This window comes from Anolis sagrei, chromosome 2 (assembly GCF_037176765.1).
Source record: "Anolis sagrei isolate rAnoSag1 chromosome 2, rAnoSag1.mat, whole genome shotgun sequence".
In the NCBI taxonomy this organism is placed as follows: Eukaryota; Metazoa; Chordata; class Lepidosauria; order Squamata; family Dactyloidae; genus Anolis; species Anolis sagrei.
The window spans coordinates 164,268,718-164,282,587 of NC_090022.1; the positions used below are offsets into that span (position 1 = coordinate 164,268,718).

The 13,870-nt window shown below is 41.0% G+C and overlaps 1 protein-coding gene across 7 annotated transcripts in view; it reads left to right on the top strand.

The window, feature by feature from the left end:
• Positions 1–13,870, top strand: part of DOCK6 (dedicator of cytokinesis 6) — a 141,713-nt gene that overhangs the window by 41,764 nt on the left and 86,079 nt on the right. For all 7 annotated transcript variants that reach the window (XM_060763548.2, XM_060763547.2, XM_060763544.2 and 4 more), the window contains exons 5-11: positions 1,859–1,988; positions 4,775–4,987; positions 5,385–5,470; positions 8,155–8,221; positions 9,879–10,028; positions 10,968–11,048; positions 12,424–12,580. In XM_060763548.2, coding sequence (XP_060619531.2) covers positions 1,859–1,988; positions 4,775–4,987; positions 5,385–5,470; positions 8,155–8,221; positions 9,879–10,028; positions 10,968–11,048; positions 12,424–12,580 — 884 coding nt within the window. The remainder of the gene's footprint in view (positions 1–1,858; positions 1,989–4,774; positions 4,988–5,384; positions 5,471–8,154; positions 8,222–9,878; positions 10,029–10,967; positions 11,049–12,423; positions 12,581–13,870) is intronic.

Sequence of the window (13,870 nt, forward strand, 5' to 3'; positions counted from 1 at the left end):
GATTGGGACAATTAATTTTAGGTGAAGGAACCTAGCCAATACTTGAAGTAACTGTTCCTCATAGCACTAAACAATCCAGGCACTTGTCTTGCCCTGGTTGGGACAGCAAGTAGCAGATGAAGAAACCCAGTTGTCATATTCACAAGGCACTCCTGCAATTGCCAACTGACTCAGCAACGTTTTTACTCCTCCTGCACCTTGCATGATTGGTGACGGGTAAAGGGGAATGAAGAACAGTTAGCATTGTTTTTGATGGGTGCTTATTGAAAGTGCAGAGTACCAAGATGGCTTTCTTGCCCATTCTTCTTCTCCCTCCTCAGCTTCCTGCTTGATGGGAGCGGGGGAGAATTGGCGAGAGACTCACCTATGGGAAAGAGCCTTACACAGTGAAGGATCCACAAAATTCTCACACTTTTCTTCTTTTGGGCCTTCTGTTAAAACACTTGGGGATAATTTATTTGCCATTCATTAAAGAGTGCACCAATGTATTATGTATGCGTTTATTTTGTGGCATTGATCATTTTATGCATAGATCTGTATCTCAAGTCTTTTCAGTTTTATTGTGTCAACAATAAAAGTAACCCTCTGCTACTTTTATTGTTTTAAAAGTAGCAGAGGAGGAGGTCTTGCCCTCTGATGTTCCACCTGAATGCTGTGGGTAAAGACATGCCAACCTTGTTTGTTGCGAGTCTTTCAAGCGGAGTTGATTCTGTCAGACAAGATTTCCCTTGACTTCTGCATAACAAACATTTCAGAGCCCCACCCCATAGCCTGTGGCTGATGACTTGCTTCACTAAGCAGGTGGGTCTTGTTGATTCTCAGTATATTTTGAACCAGGGTTCAGCTGTATTCAAAATATAGATGACATCCGAAGAAGTCATAGGGTTCCTTCCCCATCTAAGTGTCCATTTGAAGTTCTGTGATTTTTAGTTCACAGTGAAACAGTCAATTATTCTCTTGAGGAACCCAGAACACCACAATAGTAGTCACTACCAATGCATAAAGCAAACATGTTATTAATATGTTGTAATATAGTTAATTCTGGCTTTCAGGAGGAGGCCATAAGACTTGTTTTGGTCACCATATTTTTTGCCACAGTGGAACAGAGACACCAAGGAAATAACTAAAGCTATAGCCATACAAGTAGATACCATTCTAGCTTGAGCCACCCTTACATTCTTGGTGCTTGGTCTTACTGCTTCAGGACTTGCTCCCAAAATCCACAGAGAAATCAGTTATATGGTTTTGAGGCAGTTACTAATTTTAATTATTTTTTCAGAGCCTTGGTGTAGTGCAACCATGAAAATGTGACTCATTCAATTTTCTTCTTTGACTCCAATAATAATACTAACCTTTTATTTATTGTTCGTCTCTCCTCATGGCTCAAGGCGGGGCACAATCAATTCAATTCAAAAACATATGAACAGAAAATATATACAATAAAATCCATTGGTAAAACACACAAAAAAACTTGCACCAAACACAGATCCTGAATTGACATATAGTGGCAATAGAATGTAAATCAAAACTCATGAATGAAAGTTGACTGGGTAGAACTTCCAGAAGAGATGGTGCTGGTGCACAAACCATTGGCTGTTGGTCCCTGACACGTTTACATGAAGGAAAGAAATAGCCAGAACCAGAAGGAACACATGATATCAGTGCCTTGCTCATAGGGAAAAAATGCTGTTCTACTGCAGTAGGTAACATGAGTATCACTTTTAAAGTGCTATGGCACTTTTTTCAAGAGTTCAGTGTGGTAGTTGACTAAATTCCTTCAGCATTTTCACTGCCTTTTTTTCTAAGTCTCTATTGGCAAAATTACACCCACAGTTATTGTTTTCCTGTCCTGATTCAGGTATCAAAGGCTGAGTACCATGTATAATGCCATCACCCCTGAGAAACAGAGGGAAAGACAGAAAGGGTTGCCAAGGCAGGTCTTTGAACTTGATGAAGTAGCCGAAGAGCGGAATAGTCAGGGGGATGCGGTAAGTCTGATCTTTACGTCTGTCCTGTTGGAGCAGCAGGTTTTTTGCTCAGGAAGGGAGGAATATCCTCTAGAACAGCGTTTCTCAAACTGTGTTCCTCCAGATGTTTTGGACTTTGGCTCCCACAATGCCTAACAGCTGGTAAGCTGACTGGGATTTCTGAACCCTGAAGTTCAAAACACCTAGAAGAGCACAGTTTGAGAAACACTGCTCTAGAAGAAGGAGCAAGACATAAACGAAGAAAATGTCCACATTATGCCCCAAACTTCTAGCACAATAAATCATAGAATCATATTTATTTACAACAACATTTGTATACCGCTTTTCTCACCCCGAAGGGGACTCAAAGCAGTTTCCACAAAGGTAATGGCAAAATTCAATGCCAGCACAAACAATTACAATTATACAATTACAGTTAGACATAAATCAAATTAAAATACATCCATAAACAGTAAAACAATCATTAAAACAGTAAAACAGTCTCATAGAGTTGGAAGAGACCTTGTGGGCCATCCAACCCCCTGCCAAGAAGCAGAAAAATTGCACCCCTGGCAGATGGCCATCTAGCCTCAATTTATGAATTCAGATTTGTTTGTCCATCAGTATCTCAGTTATGGAAATCTTCATCAAGACAATGTTTTCCTGCAGTTCTCGTTTTTCAAAAAAAATTAAGTGACTTTTAAAGGTTTTTTTTTTTGGAACAGTACTTGGGATTATAAAGTGACAAAATGAAAGGAAATGCGTGTGACAGAAGGAAAATTTGTCTGTTTGGATCAGTAACTAGAGATCCATTACAGCAAAATACAGCAATGTACAAAATCTACAAAACAATGACACCTTTATCAGGCCAACCAAAAAGGTACATAATGAAAGCTTTTGATTCCCCACTGGCTTCTTCTTGCTACAAAGGTATTAAATTCAAACAGGTGGTGGTGGTAGGGTGTGTGTGTGTGTGTGACCATGTTACAGTTACAGGCCTACATTTTGTCAAGATAGAATCATAGAATCAAAGAGTTGGAAGAGACCTCATGGGCCATCCAGTCCAACCCCCTGCCAAGAAGCAGGAATATTGCATTCAAATCACCCCTGACAGCTGGCTATCCAGCCTCTGTTTAAAAGCTTCCAAAGAAGGAGCCTCCACCACACTCCGGGGCAGAGAGTTCCCCTGCTGAACGGCTCTCACAGTCAGGAAGTTCTTCCTCATGTTCAGATGGAATTTTCTTTTCTTGTAGTTTGAAGCCATTATTTCGCGTCCTAGTCTCCAGGGAAGCAGAAAACAAGCTTGCTTGGGTTGATGTTATCAGTTAAGGTAGTTTGGAGGCAGAGGCTGTTCCCCTCTTTGGCTATGTGGTCTCTGGAGGGCAAAGAGTTGTAAAATCTAGACAGTAGACCCCATTAGCAACAGAAAAAGTACCTTCCCTTGAAGTCCAGACTGTTAATATCCTGTGTGAGGCTGCGTACCCCTTTCTTGTGTGGAGAACAGTTTTTGTACTGCTGTATTTTTTCATCTCTGAAAAACCTCTAGAGCAGTGGTTCCCAGCCTTTTTAACTCCTAAAACCCCATTTATAATCAATTATTATGTTAGAGCCCCTTAGGCCTGCCCTACGTCTTACAGGTTAATGGTTCTTAGGAGTAGTGTTACAGGGGGGAGGAAGAGGGGTTAGATACTAAGGGAGTGTAAAGTAAAGAGATATCTAAACACCTGAGTCAATCAAAAATATAATGTTTTTCTGCCGAAAATGTATCAGAGTGGTTTGGGTTTTGAACGTACGAGTAGAACAAAACACAACACTTTATTAATGAACACTTACTAGCTACACAACTAAACCTTACAAAGAGGTCAAATGCACAGAAAACTCACTGAAGAGTCGCAATGTTATCCCTATGAAAATTCACTGTGAAGTGACTCCAGCCTCTACTTAAATGGGGCTAAGTTCCGAAAAGCTTTTCAGTGGATTTCAGGAATTCGCAAAGCGTTGAGTTGAGAATGAGCAAGAAACTTCTCAAATGTGCAGTTCCACAGGAAAGGCCTTTCAAATGCAGCATGCAACAGAGTATGTTCGACAGGCCAGTGCCCTGCACAGTTTTGTTTCTCACCATCTGACATTACAATAAGTTTTTGAGCTAGTGGCAACAGAATGACCAAGCATCCTCTGCTAGAGATGGTGTGAAATTCAGTTTGGCACATTTCAATTCATAATATAGTGTGCAGTTTTCTTATTTTGCTTCTACTTTTTGTTTCTTATTATTTAATTTCATTCCATTTTTATTTTATTTTCCTGGAACAGTCGCAGAGCCCCTGAGAAGTGCCTGCGGATCCCTTAGGGCTCCATGAAGCCCAGGTTGGGAACCACTGCTCTAAAGGGTAACATTTGCCCATCCCTGACTATATACTAGTCTCCCTCTAACAGTGGCATAAACCAGCTTAAACCAGTTTATAAACTAGCTTTCGGCTGGAAACAATCAATTCTAGTTTTGTTAACATGTTTACACTGACACAGTGCATGGCTATGACTTTAACCAGATTCTCCATGAGTTACCAGCAGAGCTTACTTTGGAAAACTTAACTTTTTTGGATTCTAACTCCGTGGATCTTTCTGTGGCCCTTCTGGATTGGAGATTCTGGAATATGTAGCTGAAGGATATATCTTTGCTAGCTTCTGGCTATTAATAGGAAGAAACTGCCTGTTCATTGTAGTCTATGAGGCATCAGCTGCGTTTTCCAGATATATTTTTCAGAAAATACACAGATGTATCCCTAACAGCACGTTCTCGTTCTTTCTAGGATGACCTGAAACGCTGCTCTGCCTCCTTGGATGATACGCCTCGAGGCAGCTGGGCTTCCAGCATCTTTGACCTGAAGAACTCTGCAGCTGACTTCTTGTTACGCTCACTTTTGGTGCGCACTGCCATTGAAGAGACTGACCGTACCAATGAAGAGCTGCGTAAGAAGAACCGGCACAGTGAGATCTTGGCATTGTATCCCTCTCCTGATGAGGTAGCAACCTCTATCTCCTCCCTGCCTTTAATGGAATCCTGCATGATCCAAAAAATGGCCTTATGGCTTATAAGACTGGGAAGATTTGTATGCCAAGTCCAGTTCCTTGTTTCAGTCTCTCAACTGGTTTTTTTTTTTTTTTTTTTTTGTAAATATAGAGGAAGAACTGCTATAAGTTTCACACTTCATTTGCAATGGATTTTTTTTTAAAGGGGGGCTTGAGAGACAGCCTGAGGCAGGGCCTGTGGTCTCCAGTTTTCTCAGGAGCACCGTCCTTCTTGAGAGGTCTCCTTTGGCCCATAGTCTCCAAGTTGGGATTTATTTTGTTCCAGTAAGCTCTGAATCATGCTCTGAGTGCATGATTGAGCGGGTTGTATCTTTCCTTCTGTCTTCCCAGGATGAAGCAGTGGAACGCAGCAGTATCCCAGAAGTCCCAAAGGAACACTTTGGCCAGAGGATCCTTGTGAAGTGTTTGTCTCTAAAGTAAGTTGCTCCTGAAGCAAGAACATAGAGTCAGGAGGCCCTAGCAAGAAGCACTTTGACTTTTGGGTTCAGTGCAGAGTTTTTCAGTTTGGAGTGTTCTTGAAAGAAAGCTGTTGAAGCAGAATCTAATTCTGAATCCAGGGAAAAGGTGTGATTGTGCATATGTTTGCTGTGTTAGAACAAGTTTGTGTCTATGCGCCAGACTGCTATCATGCACTGCCATCAGGCTGCTGGCACATGACAGAGATCCCTTGTGGGGAGAACATAATAATACTAATACTAATAATAATAATAATAATAACAACAACAACAGCAACATTTTATTTGTACCCTGCTACCATCTCCCCAAGGGACTCGGTGCGGCTTACATAAGGCCGAGCCCAAACACAACAATACAAGTAATAATAACAACAATACAAGCAATTAAAAACATAGACAATAAAATACACAACATTATCAATAAGACAACACACAGTTAAAAACAATGGGAAGGCCAAATGTAGAGTTAAAATTGGAAATAATGCTGGGACATGGACGAAAGGTGATACTGGTGTTTGTGGAAGGGCATACGAGCAGACCTAAAGAAATGTAAAGTGCTTTGGAGGACAAAGTGCTGTGGGATCATTATTCCGGGAAGGCACACTGGAACAGCCACGTCTTCAAGCTCCTCCTGAAGACTGCCAGAGTTGGGGCCTGTCTGATCTCTTTAGGGAGTGAGTTCCAGAGTCGAGGGGCCACCACCGAAAAGGCCCTCTCTCTCGTCCCCACCAATCGCGCTTGCGATGCTGGTGGGATCGAGAGCAGGGCCTCTCTGGATGATCGAAGGGATCGTGTAGGTTCGTATACAGAGATGCGGTCACGCAGGTAGGCGGGTCCCAAACTATTCAGTGCTTTGTAGGTAAGAACCTGCACCTTGAATTGGGTCCGGTAGATGAATGGCAGCCAGTGGAGCTCCTTGAACAGGAAGGATGACCTCTCGCTGAACCTATTTACATGGAGAGTTCAGGTTATGTTCTGGTCCCAACAGTTCTGGCGAACCACCCCACAGAACAAGGTCCAGAATACATGTTGTGCTATCAATTTACCTGCTCTATGTATGTCTGAAGCAGTGTTTGGAGGTGCTTGAATTTCACTTCTGAACTTTCTCAGAAGTATTATGTTAGCCACCTTTCATCTATCCCACTCTCTTTAGGCTTTTCCCCACTTAACGCTGTGTTAATATGCAATATAAATGAACAATAGAACATCTCTGTTTAAGAATAGTTTAAATTAACAACAACAACAAAACCTTATTTATATACCGCACTATCTCTCCAAGGGGGCTCAGAGCGGTTTCCAAGTAACATCATCAATACATACAAAGAAAACAGCATAAACATAAAATTAACAAGACAATATAAGCATTAAAAACCACAATAGCACATATATGTAAAATAATCCTGCCTGTTCAAGGTAGTTTAAAAGGCCGGACCAAGGCTAGTGTGATTTTAGAGGGCCTGGGAAATTAGGTAGAGTCTATGGCTGTACATTTACAGGGACTAACAGAAGAGAGTGACCTCAAAGGTTTGTTTAAACCACCAGGTCTTCAGGCTCTTATGAAAAGAGGGGAGGGATGGGGTCTGTCTTATTTCTCAAGGAAGGACATTCCAGAGGTGGGGGGCCACCACCGAGAAGGCCCTCTCTCTCGTCCCCACCAACCGTGCTTGTGACAGTGAGGGCCTCTCCGGAAGATCTTAAAGTTAATATACACATTTTAACTGCATAGAGCATCATGAGCATAAAAAAGAAAAGTAACACAAAAGGTTACAAACTGAAATATCACAACCCACAAACAACTGCATAGATATGCATTCTCTTCAGCTAACATACTACTTTTACAATAACTGCACTAAATTAAATTTAGTTTAATAAAATATCTCATGATAGCTATCCAATATTGCCACACACTGTAAACACATATATTTATGTTTTCTCTCAGTCCTGAGCTATTCTGAAACAAGCTTTCAAGTGTATCTCATGGAGTACTTAGAGGCCAGCTTATTTTTATTTTAAAGTGGAAATTCTTGAGAATTCAAATTGCCATTCTAGATTTCTGAAGACTTTATTAGCCAGAAAAGGGGACAGCTCTGAGTAGCACATGTACCCATGGAAGCTGCTCTTTGGTGTATAATGACACTCAGAGTTCTGATTCTTTGTTTTTCCACCTATTTACTGTAGGCTTAACTTCACTTATCTGATTCAAGGGTAGAATTGGGGAGACCCCTCTTTTTTATAGCATTAGACTCCTCCATTGTAATGAACAGGTTGCTGAACAGTGTTCAAGTACACTCCAGGCAGATTCCTCTTAGATCTTCATATTGGTGGACAGTATTTCAGCTGAGAGAAGAAGCCTACCCACCTTTAGGAAGTGAAAGTTGAATGAATGGACAGTTTGGCTTGTATTCATGATTTGCTTATTTGCTAGGACGCTTGAATCTTTTTGTGATACATGGTTTGGATTTGGAGGCTGCCAGCAGGAGTTCTCTTGGTTCATTCTGAAGTGCATATCTGGAGTTTGACTGTGCTTCGTCATTAACAATGGCTCTGTCAGTATACAATTTTCTTAATAATTGTCCTTTCTCTCTCTCTTTCCCACTCTCTCTGCCACCCCCCTCCCCCCCCAACCTTATGTATCCATGGAATAGATTTGAGATCGAGATTGAGCCAATCTTCGGGTCATTAGCACTCTATGATGTGAAAGAGAAGAAGAAGGTATATTTGGCTATTGTTTGGTTTATTGTTAACTATATGGTATGTTTTAAATATGTTTTAAACTTGATAAATGTGTCCCAGTTATTTTATTCTGTATATTTAAATTTCTCACCTGCTATTTTGAATTGTTTTATAAGTATATTTTGATGGGTTTTTTTAAAGTGCTGTATTATGTATGTTTTTTAGGCACTGAATGTTTGCCAGTTCTCTGAGTACCTTTTGAGAGATAGGGCGGTATAATAATATTTATTTATTTGATCAGTCATATGACCATTTCAAAATAGAACACGAGTAAAAAACAAGGCAACAAGGTGATAAGTCAGGATCTTATTTTCCTGGTTCTTCTTTCAGGAAATCTGCTCTTTTCTTAATAGCTTTCAGAATAAAAAGGCTAACTCTGATTATGCTGGATCTTTCCTGCCCTTGCAAGAGGGATGTCAGAATATCATTTCTGTTGGGGGACCTGCAGTTGGATAATATTGGATGTAAATATCTGTCTCGGTATAGGGCGGTATAGAAATAAAGTTGTTGTTGTTGTTGTTGTTGTTGTTGTTGCTGTTATTGTTGCCTGTGGATTATGTCAGAGAGATGTTTATTATGGCAGCCCAAGTACAGAAACAGCGTATTTGAGCTTATCTCTACAGAGTTGTCTACAGTCTGTTTTGTCCGCTACAAGATGTAAGGCTTCTCTTTCTTTAAATGAGGGGTCCTCAAACTATGGCCCGGGGGCCAAATACGGCCCTCCAACGTCCTTTACCCGGCCCTCGCTCAGGGTCAAACTAAGTCTGAAACGACTTGAAAGCACACAACAACAACAGTCCTATCTAATCAGCCAAAAGCAGGCCCACACTTCCCAATGAAATACTAATAAGTTTGTATTTGTTAAAATTGTTCTTCATTTTAATTATTGTCTTGTTCTAAAGTGTTTTTGCATTACAAATAATGATATGTGCATTGTGCATAGGAATACCTTCATTTTTTTCCAAATTATAATCTGGCCCTCCAACAGTTTGAGGAACTGTGACCTGGCCCTCTGTTTAAAAAGTTTGTGGACCTCTGCTCTAAATAGTGCCCTGTCTTCATTTAGAAAAAAATAGTTTTCTCAGTTCTTAACATAAAGAACTGCTTTTTAGGTAAAAGTTTCAAAGAAAGGAGAATGATTCACTTAAGATGACCCGTGAGGAAGTGGCTGTATAGGTTACCCTTCCTTGACGAAAAGCCCTGCTTTGTCAGACAAAGGAGCCTCCAGCCATGATTGAAAGCCCCACTGGACACATGCATTTCTGCCTTCTGCATTTTCTCTTTTTCCTTCTGTTACTGGCAACTAAAAATAAGTTTAGTTTTAACTCAAGAGACTACGGTGTGGTATCAGGCAGATATGGCAGAAGCCAATAAGAAGAACAATAAGAAGTTGGACTGGCCTTCAGGATCACTGGAAGTACAATTAGCCTGGCAGATTTGAGGTATAGAGTTTATCTCTGTTGGTTGATTGGACAATTAGGTTGTTGTATTGTCGAAGGCTTCCATGGCTGGAATCTCTGGATTGTTGTAGGTTTTTCGGGCTAGAAGCATGTTGTTATTTTTGCTGTTGTAGGAAGTGGTTCCTGGCCATGTGTAGTAACCCCCTTTGGCTACTATTCTTTCCTCATTTTTCTAGATTTCTGAAAATTTTTATTTTGATCTTAATTCGGAGCACATGAAGAGCCTGCTGAGAGCGCACAGTGCCCACCCTGCCATCTCCACACTGGCCCGTTCAGCAGTCTTCTCTCTCACACATCCTTCCCCAGATGTATTCTTGGTGATCAAGGTGAGATGCCAGACCCTCAACTGTACTTCCAAAGTTCTTTACAATTAATGTTGTGGGTAGAATATAGGCAGGGCTGTCTCTGTTCTTTGGTAAGCAGGGGAGAAGTCATCATTTCACACATGACAGCTGTCCTCTTTAATTAAAACAAATTTCTAGTCCTTTTGAATATGGGGACAGTAACATTTCCAGTAGAATAGAGCTTTCATATACCATCCCTATTTGTTTGCTCCTTCCTATGACTAGCAGGAGCACAAGAAATACTTTAAAGCAAATAGCATATGAAAAAAATATTTGACTTACATGCATACACCAAATTTTATTTTGGATTTTAATGCTAATCCCAGTAGTGTCAGTCATGAAGTACAGAGATATAGAGTTGAATACTAAATAGTCAATGCCACCACATTTGCAGTTTCTGTATGTAGATTTGAAAGCTGATAGGATGAAAAATTTGGCTCACTGAAATGTGGTGTGGGAGGTATTGTGAAATGCTAAAAACATGAATAAATGGGTTCTGGAGCAAATCAGGTGTGAACTCTGCTTCGAAGATGACAACTAAGACCATCGTACTTTGGCCATATCATAAAAAGAGATAACTCACTAGAAAAGATGACAATGTTTGAAAAGGTGTAGGACAGTAGAAAAAGATGGATAGACTTAATCAGGAAAGCCAGTGCTCTGAATCTGCAAGGACTGTTGGGGTGACTTGAAGCTCTTTTATTCATAGGATCATCATAAGTCAAAGTTTATTTGAAGGCAGCTAACCACAACAAAGGCCAGCACTTAGCCTAGGCTTCTTCATCTTAGGTTTAAATCATGGATAGTAGCTTCTCTGGCCAGAGCTATAAGACAGACCTTGACACAGAGCTCACAACAATCTTAGTTTAATTCTCAACTGTTGAATTTAATCAGTAACCTGATTTTTCTCTTCCTGAACAGCTGGAAAAGGTCCTGCAGCAAGGAGACATTAGTGAGTGCTGTGAACCATACATGGTCATGAAGGAAACAGATACATTGAAGGTAAATAGAACAAAAGGCAGGAGAGCTGGTGAAAGTGCAGTCATAGACTATTAGGCATGTCTCAGAACTCCATTTACACCTGAATCATCCCCTCTGTTTTCTGGGGTATCTCCCCCCCCCCCCCCCCCCGAAATATTCATGGTTTGACACAGGGTTAAGGTAAAGATTCAACAACTGAAATTCTGACTGGAGGACAGAAAATTATCCCTCATGCAAAACTTTTATATATTATTTGCTTCCTTCTAACTTTGAGAAGTGTTCTATTACTTATCTCACTATTTCTAAACATTTATTTATTATTTATCATGTCAGGAGCAAACCAAACACTTGTATTGCATTTTTTAACAAACAAACATACAAAACGCAAAGTTTGCAAGCTTGGTAGTTGATTAAATGTCCTTTGACCAGTATCTAGCCACTTGGAGTGCCTCTGGTGTTACTGTGAGAAGGTCCTCCATTGTGCATGTAGCAGGGCTCAGGTTGTATTGCAGCAGATGATCTGTAGTTTGCTCTTCTCCACACTCGCATGTCGTGGATTCCACTTTGTAGCCCCAATTCTTAAGGTTGGCTCTGCATCTCATGGTGCCAGAGCGCAGTCTGTTCAGCGCCTTCCAAGTCTCCCAGTTTTCTGTTTGCCCAGGGGGGGAGTCTCTCATTTGGTATCAGCCATTGATTGAGGTTCTGGGTTTGAGCCTGCCACTTTTGGACTCCCGCTTGCTGAGGTGTTCCAGCGAGTGTCTCTGTAGATCTTAGAAAACTATTTCTTGATTTAAGTCATTGGCGTGCTGGCTGATACCCAAACGAGGATGGGCCGGAGATGTCACTGCCTTGGTCCTTTCACTATTTCTAAATAATAACACAGTACTTTGATAAGGGTCCCAGGTTCCCCAGAAGGGTCCTCTGCACCCTCAATCCTGAACTATAAGCCATCTTTTTTTCTTCCAAACTGAAATACTAAAATATGTACACATTGGCTTCATTGTGATCACTGAGCCTCCAAGTAGCACTACTAGTCTTGTCTAGAAGCCATACATAGCCAACATGTTGGCTTTTTTATTGGATTAGAGGCTGCAGCTGTCTATTGCCTCCTTGTGGGAGGTAATTTGTATGCCCAGCCCCAAAAAAGTTGATAGGCATCAACAACAGGAGGGTGCAGTGTGGCATGCACCAGCACTTGAACCATGCATTCCTTCTTGGTTGAATAAAACCACATCCCTGCAATGAATAATGAGACCAGATTCCTTACTGTACCATTACAAATGGAGTGAGGTTATTGATATTTACATTAGATTTGCATACCTTTGCATATGTCTGATGTATTGCTTGAAACTCTGATTCCATCACAGTGGTGATCTTTTACCCCTTGTGTCTCCAGAACAAGGAGAAGCTGGAGAAGCTGCGGGTGGCAGGAGAGCAGTTCTGCAACCGCTTGGGGCGCTACCGCATGCCCTTTGCCTGGACTGCTATCCACCTCATGAATATCATCAACAGCACTGGCCTGCTGGAGAGGGATGCTTCCGAGCCTGAGAGTGGTAAATTGAGACAATGCAGCCCAGCTCAATGCAAAAAGACTGTTCTCACTGACTCATACTCTCTTCTGAGGAGTTTGCTGTTTCCTGTTCAAACTGTGCTGATTTTGAACATTACTGGGTGGAACTGTGCTTTTCATGGCTTGTGGAGATGGAAGTGTGGCGGGGGTCAGGAACAGAGAAATATGTTGCAAAGAACGCTCTATATCCTAAAATCAGACACAGGATGACATGTGATTGACTCACTATGGACAGCTACATTGCAGTCCTGCTCCAGGTATCACACAGTAGTATGTTAGAGCTGACCCCTAGCATATTAGCATTGCAGTCAGTGTAAAACAACAACAACAAATAAGTTGGCTGAGTCTTAGGCTCACAGAATGATGAAAAACATTTGCTGAGCTTAGGGTTTGAGGACCCCAGAAAAAGTGGGGAAAAACACATTTTTTTACCTGAAAGAATATCTCTCTAGTAATCTATAGGTCCTCTGGCACAAATCTATGATCAACTTCTGTTGGAAATTGACATAGAGTTGCATTGGAGGACCTAGAGATTCCTAGAGAGAATATTTTTAATTAAATCTGAATAATCAATCTAAAACTCTAGATACGAAGGGCCAGTTGTGTATGTGTATTTTTTAATGGCAGAAAACAATGCTGAAACAAAGGAATCTACAATTTCTATATTTACTGTCCTTTTTAAAAGTACAGCCCTGTTGCTTTCTCTCTTTTTCGGTAAATCAATGATGACAGTTTGAAGATTAGTGTTGTCTCAGAGAAACAGTTTCTATGGCTTTTATAGCTTAGGTCCCAAGTGCAATTTGCTACCAACATAATGCCTCCTGCCTTTTCGACAGTGTGCTAAGAGACTTTCAAAATAAAATTTAGTGGCTCAGCTGCAGGGGCTTTTCGCCACATCTGCCAACATAGATCACAGTCATCAATAGTAAGCTGTGTTGAATTCATGCAAATAGATGACTAAGTAGAAAAGATCATGATTCTTGATGAAATAGAAGGCAGTGAGAAAAGGGAAAGGTTTTCATGGCCTTGATTAGTTAGTGCTTAAGAGCTTTGTACGAAATAACTGACATATTAATTCTATTTAATGTACCGCATATTCCGGGTGCTAAACGACTTTTTATACCTGGAAAATCTTATTAAAAGTTGGGGGTTGTCTAGTACGCCGGGTATAAATTAAAATAATAAGTTAAAGAAAAAAATAAAATTGCCCTTAGTGGTGCGGCTTGAGGAGGGAGGGAGGTGGAGGGAAGGCATGGGGAGGAGGAGTGGCAGG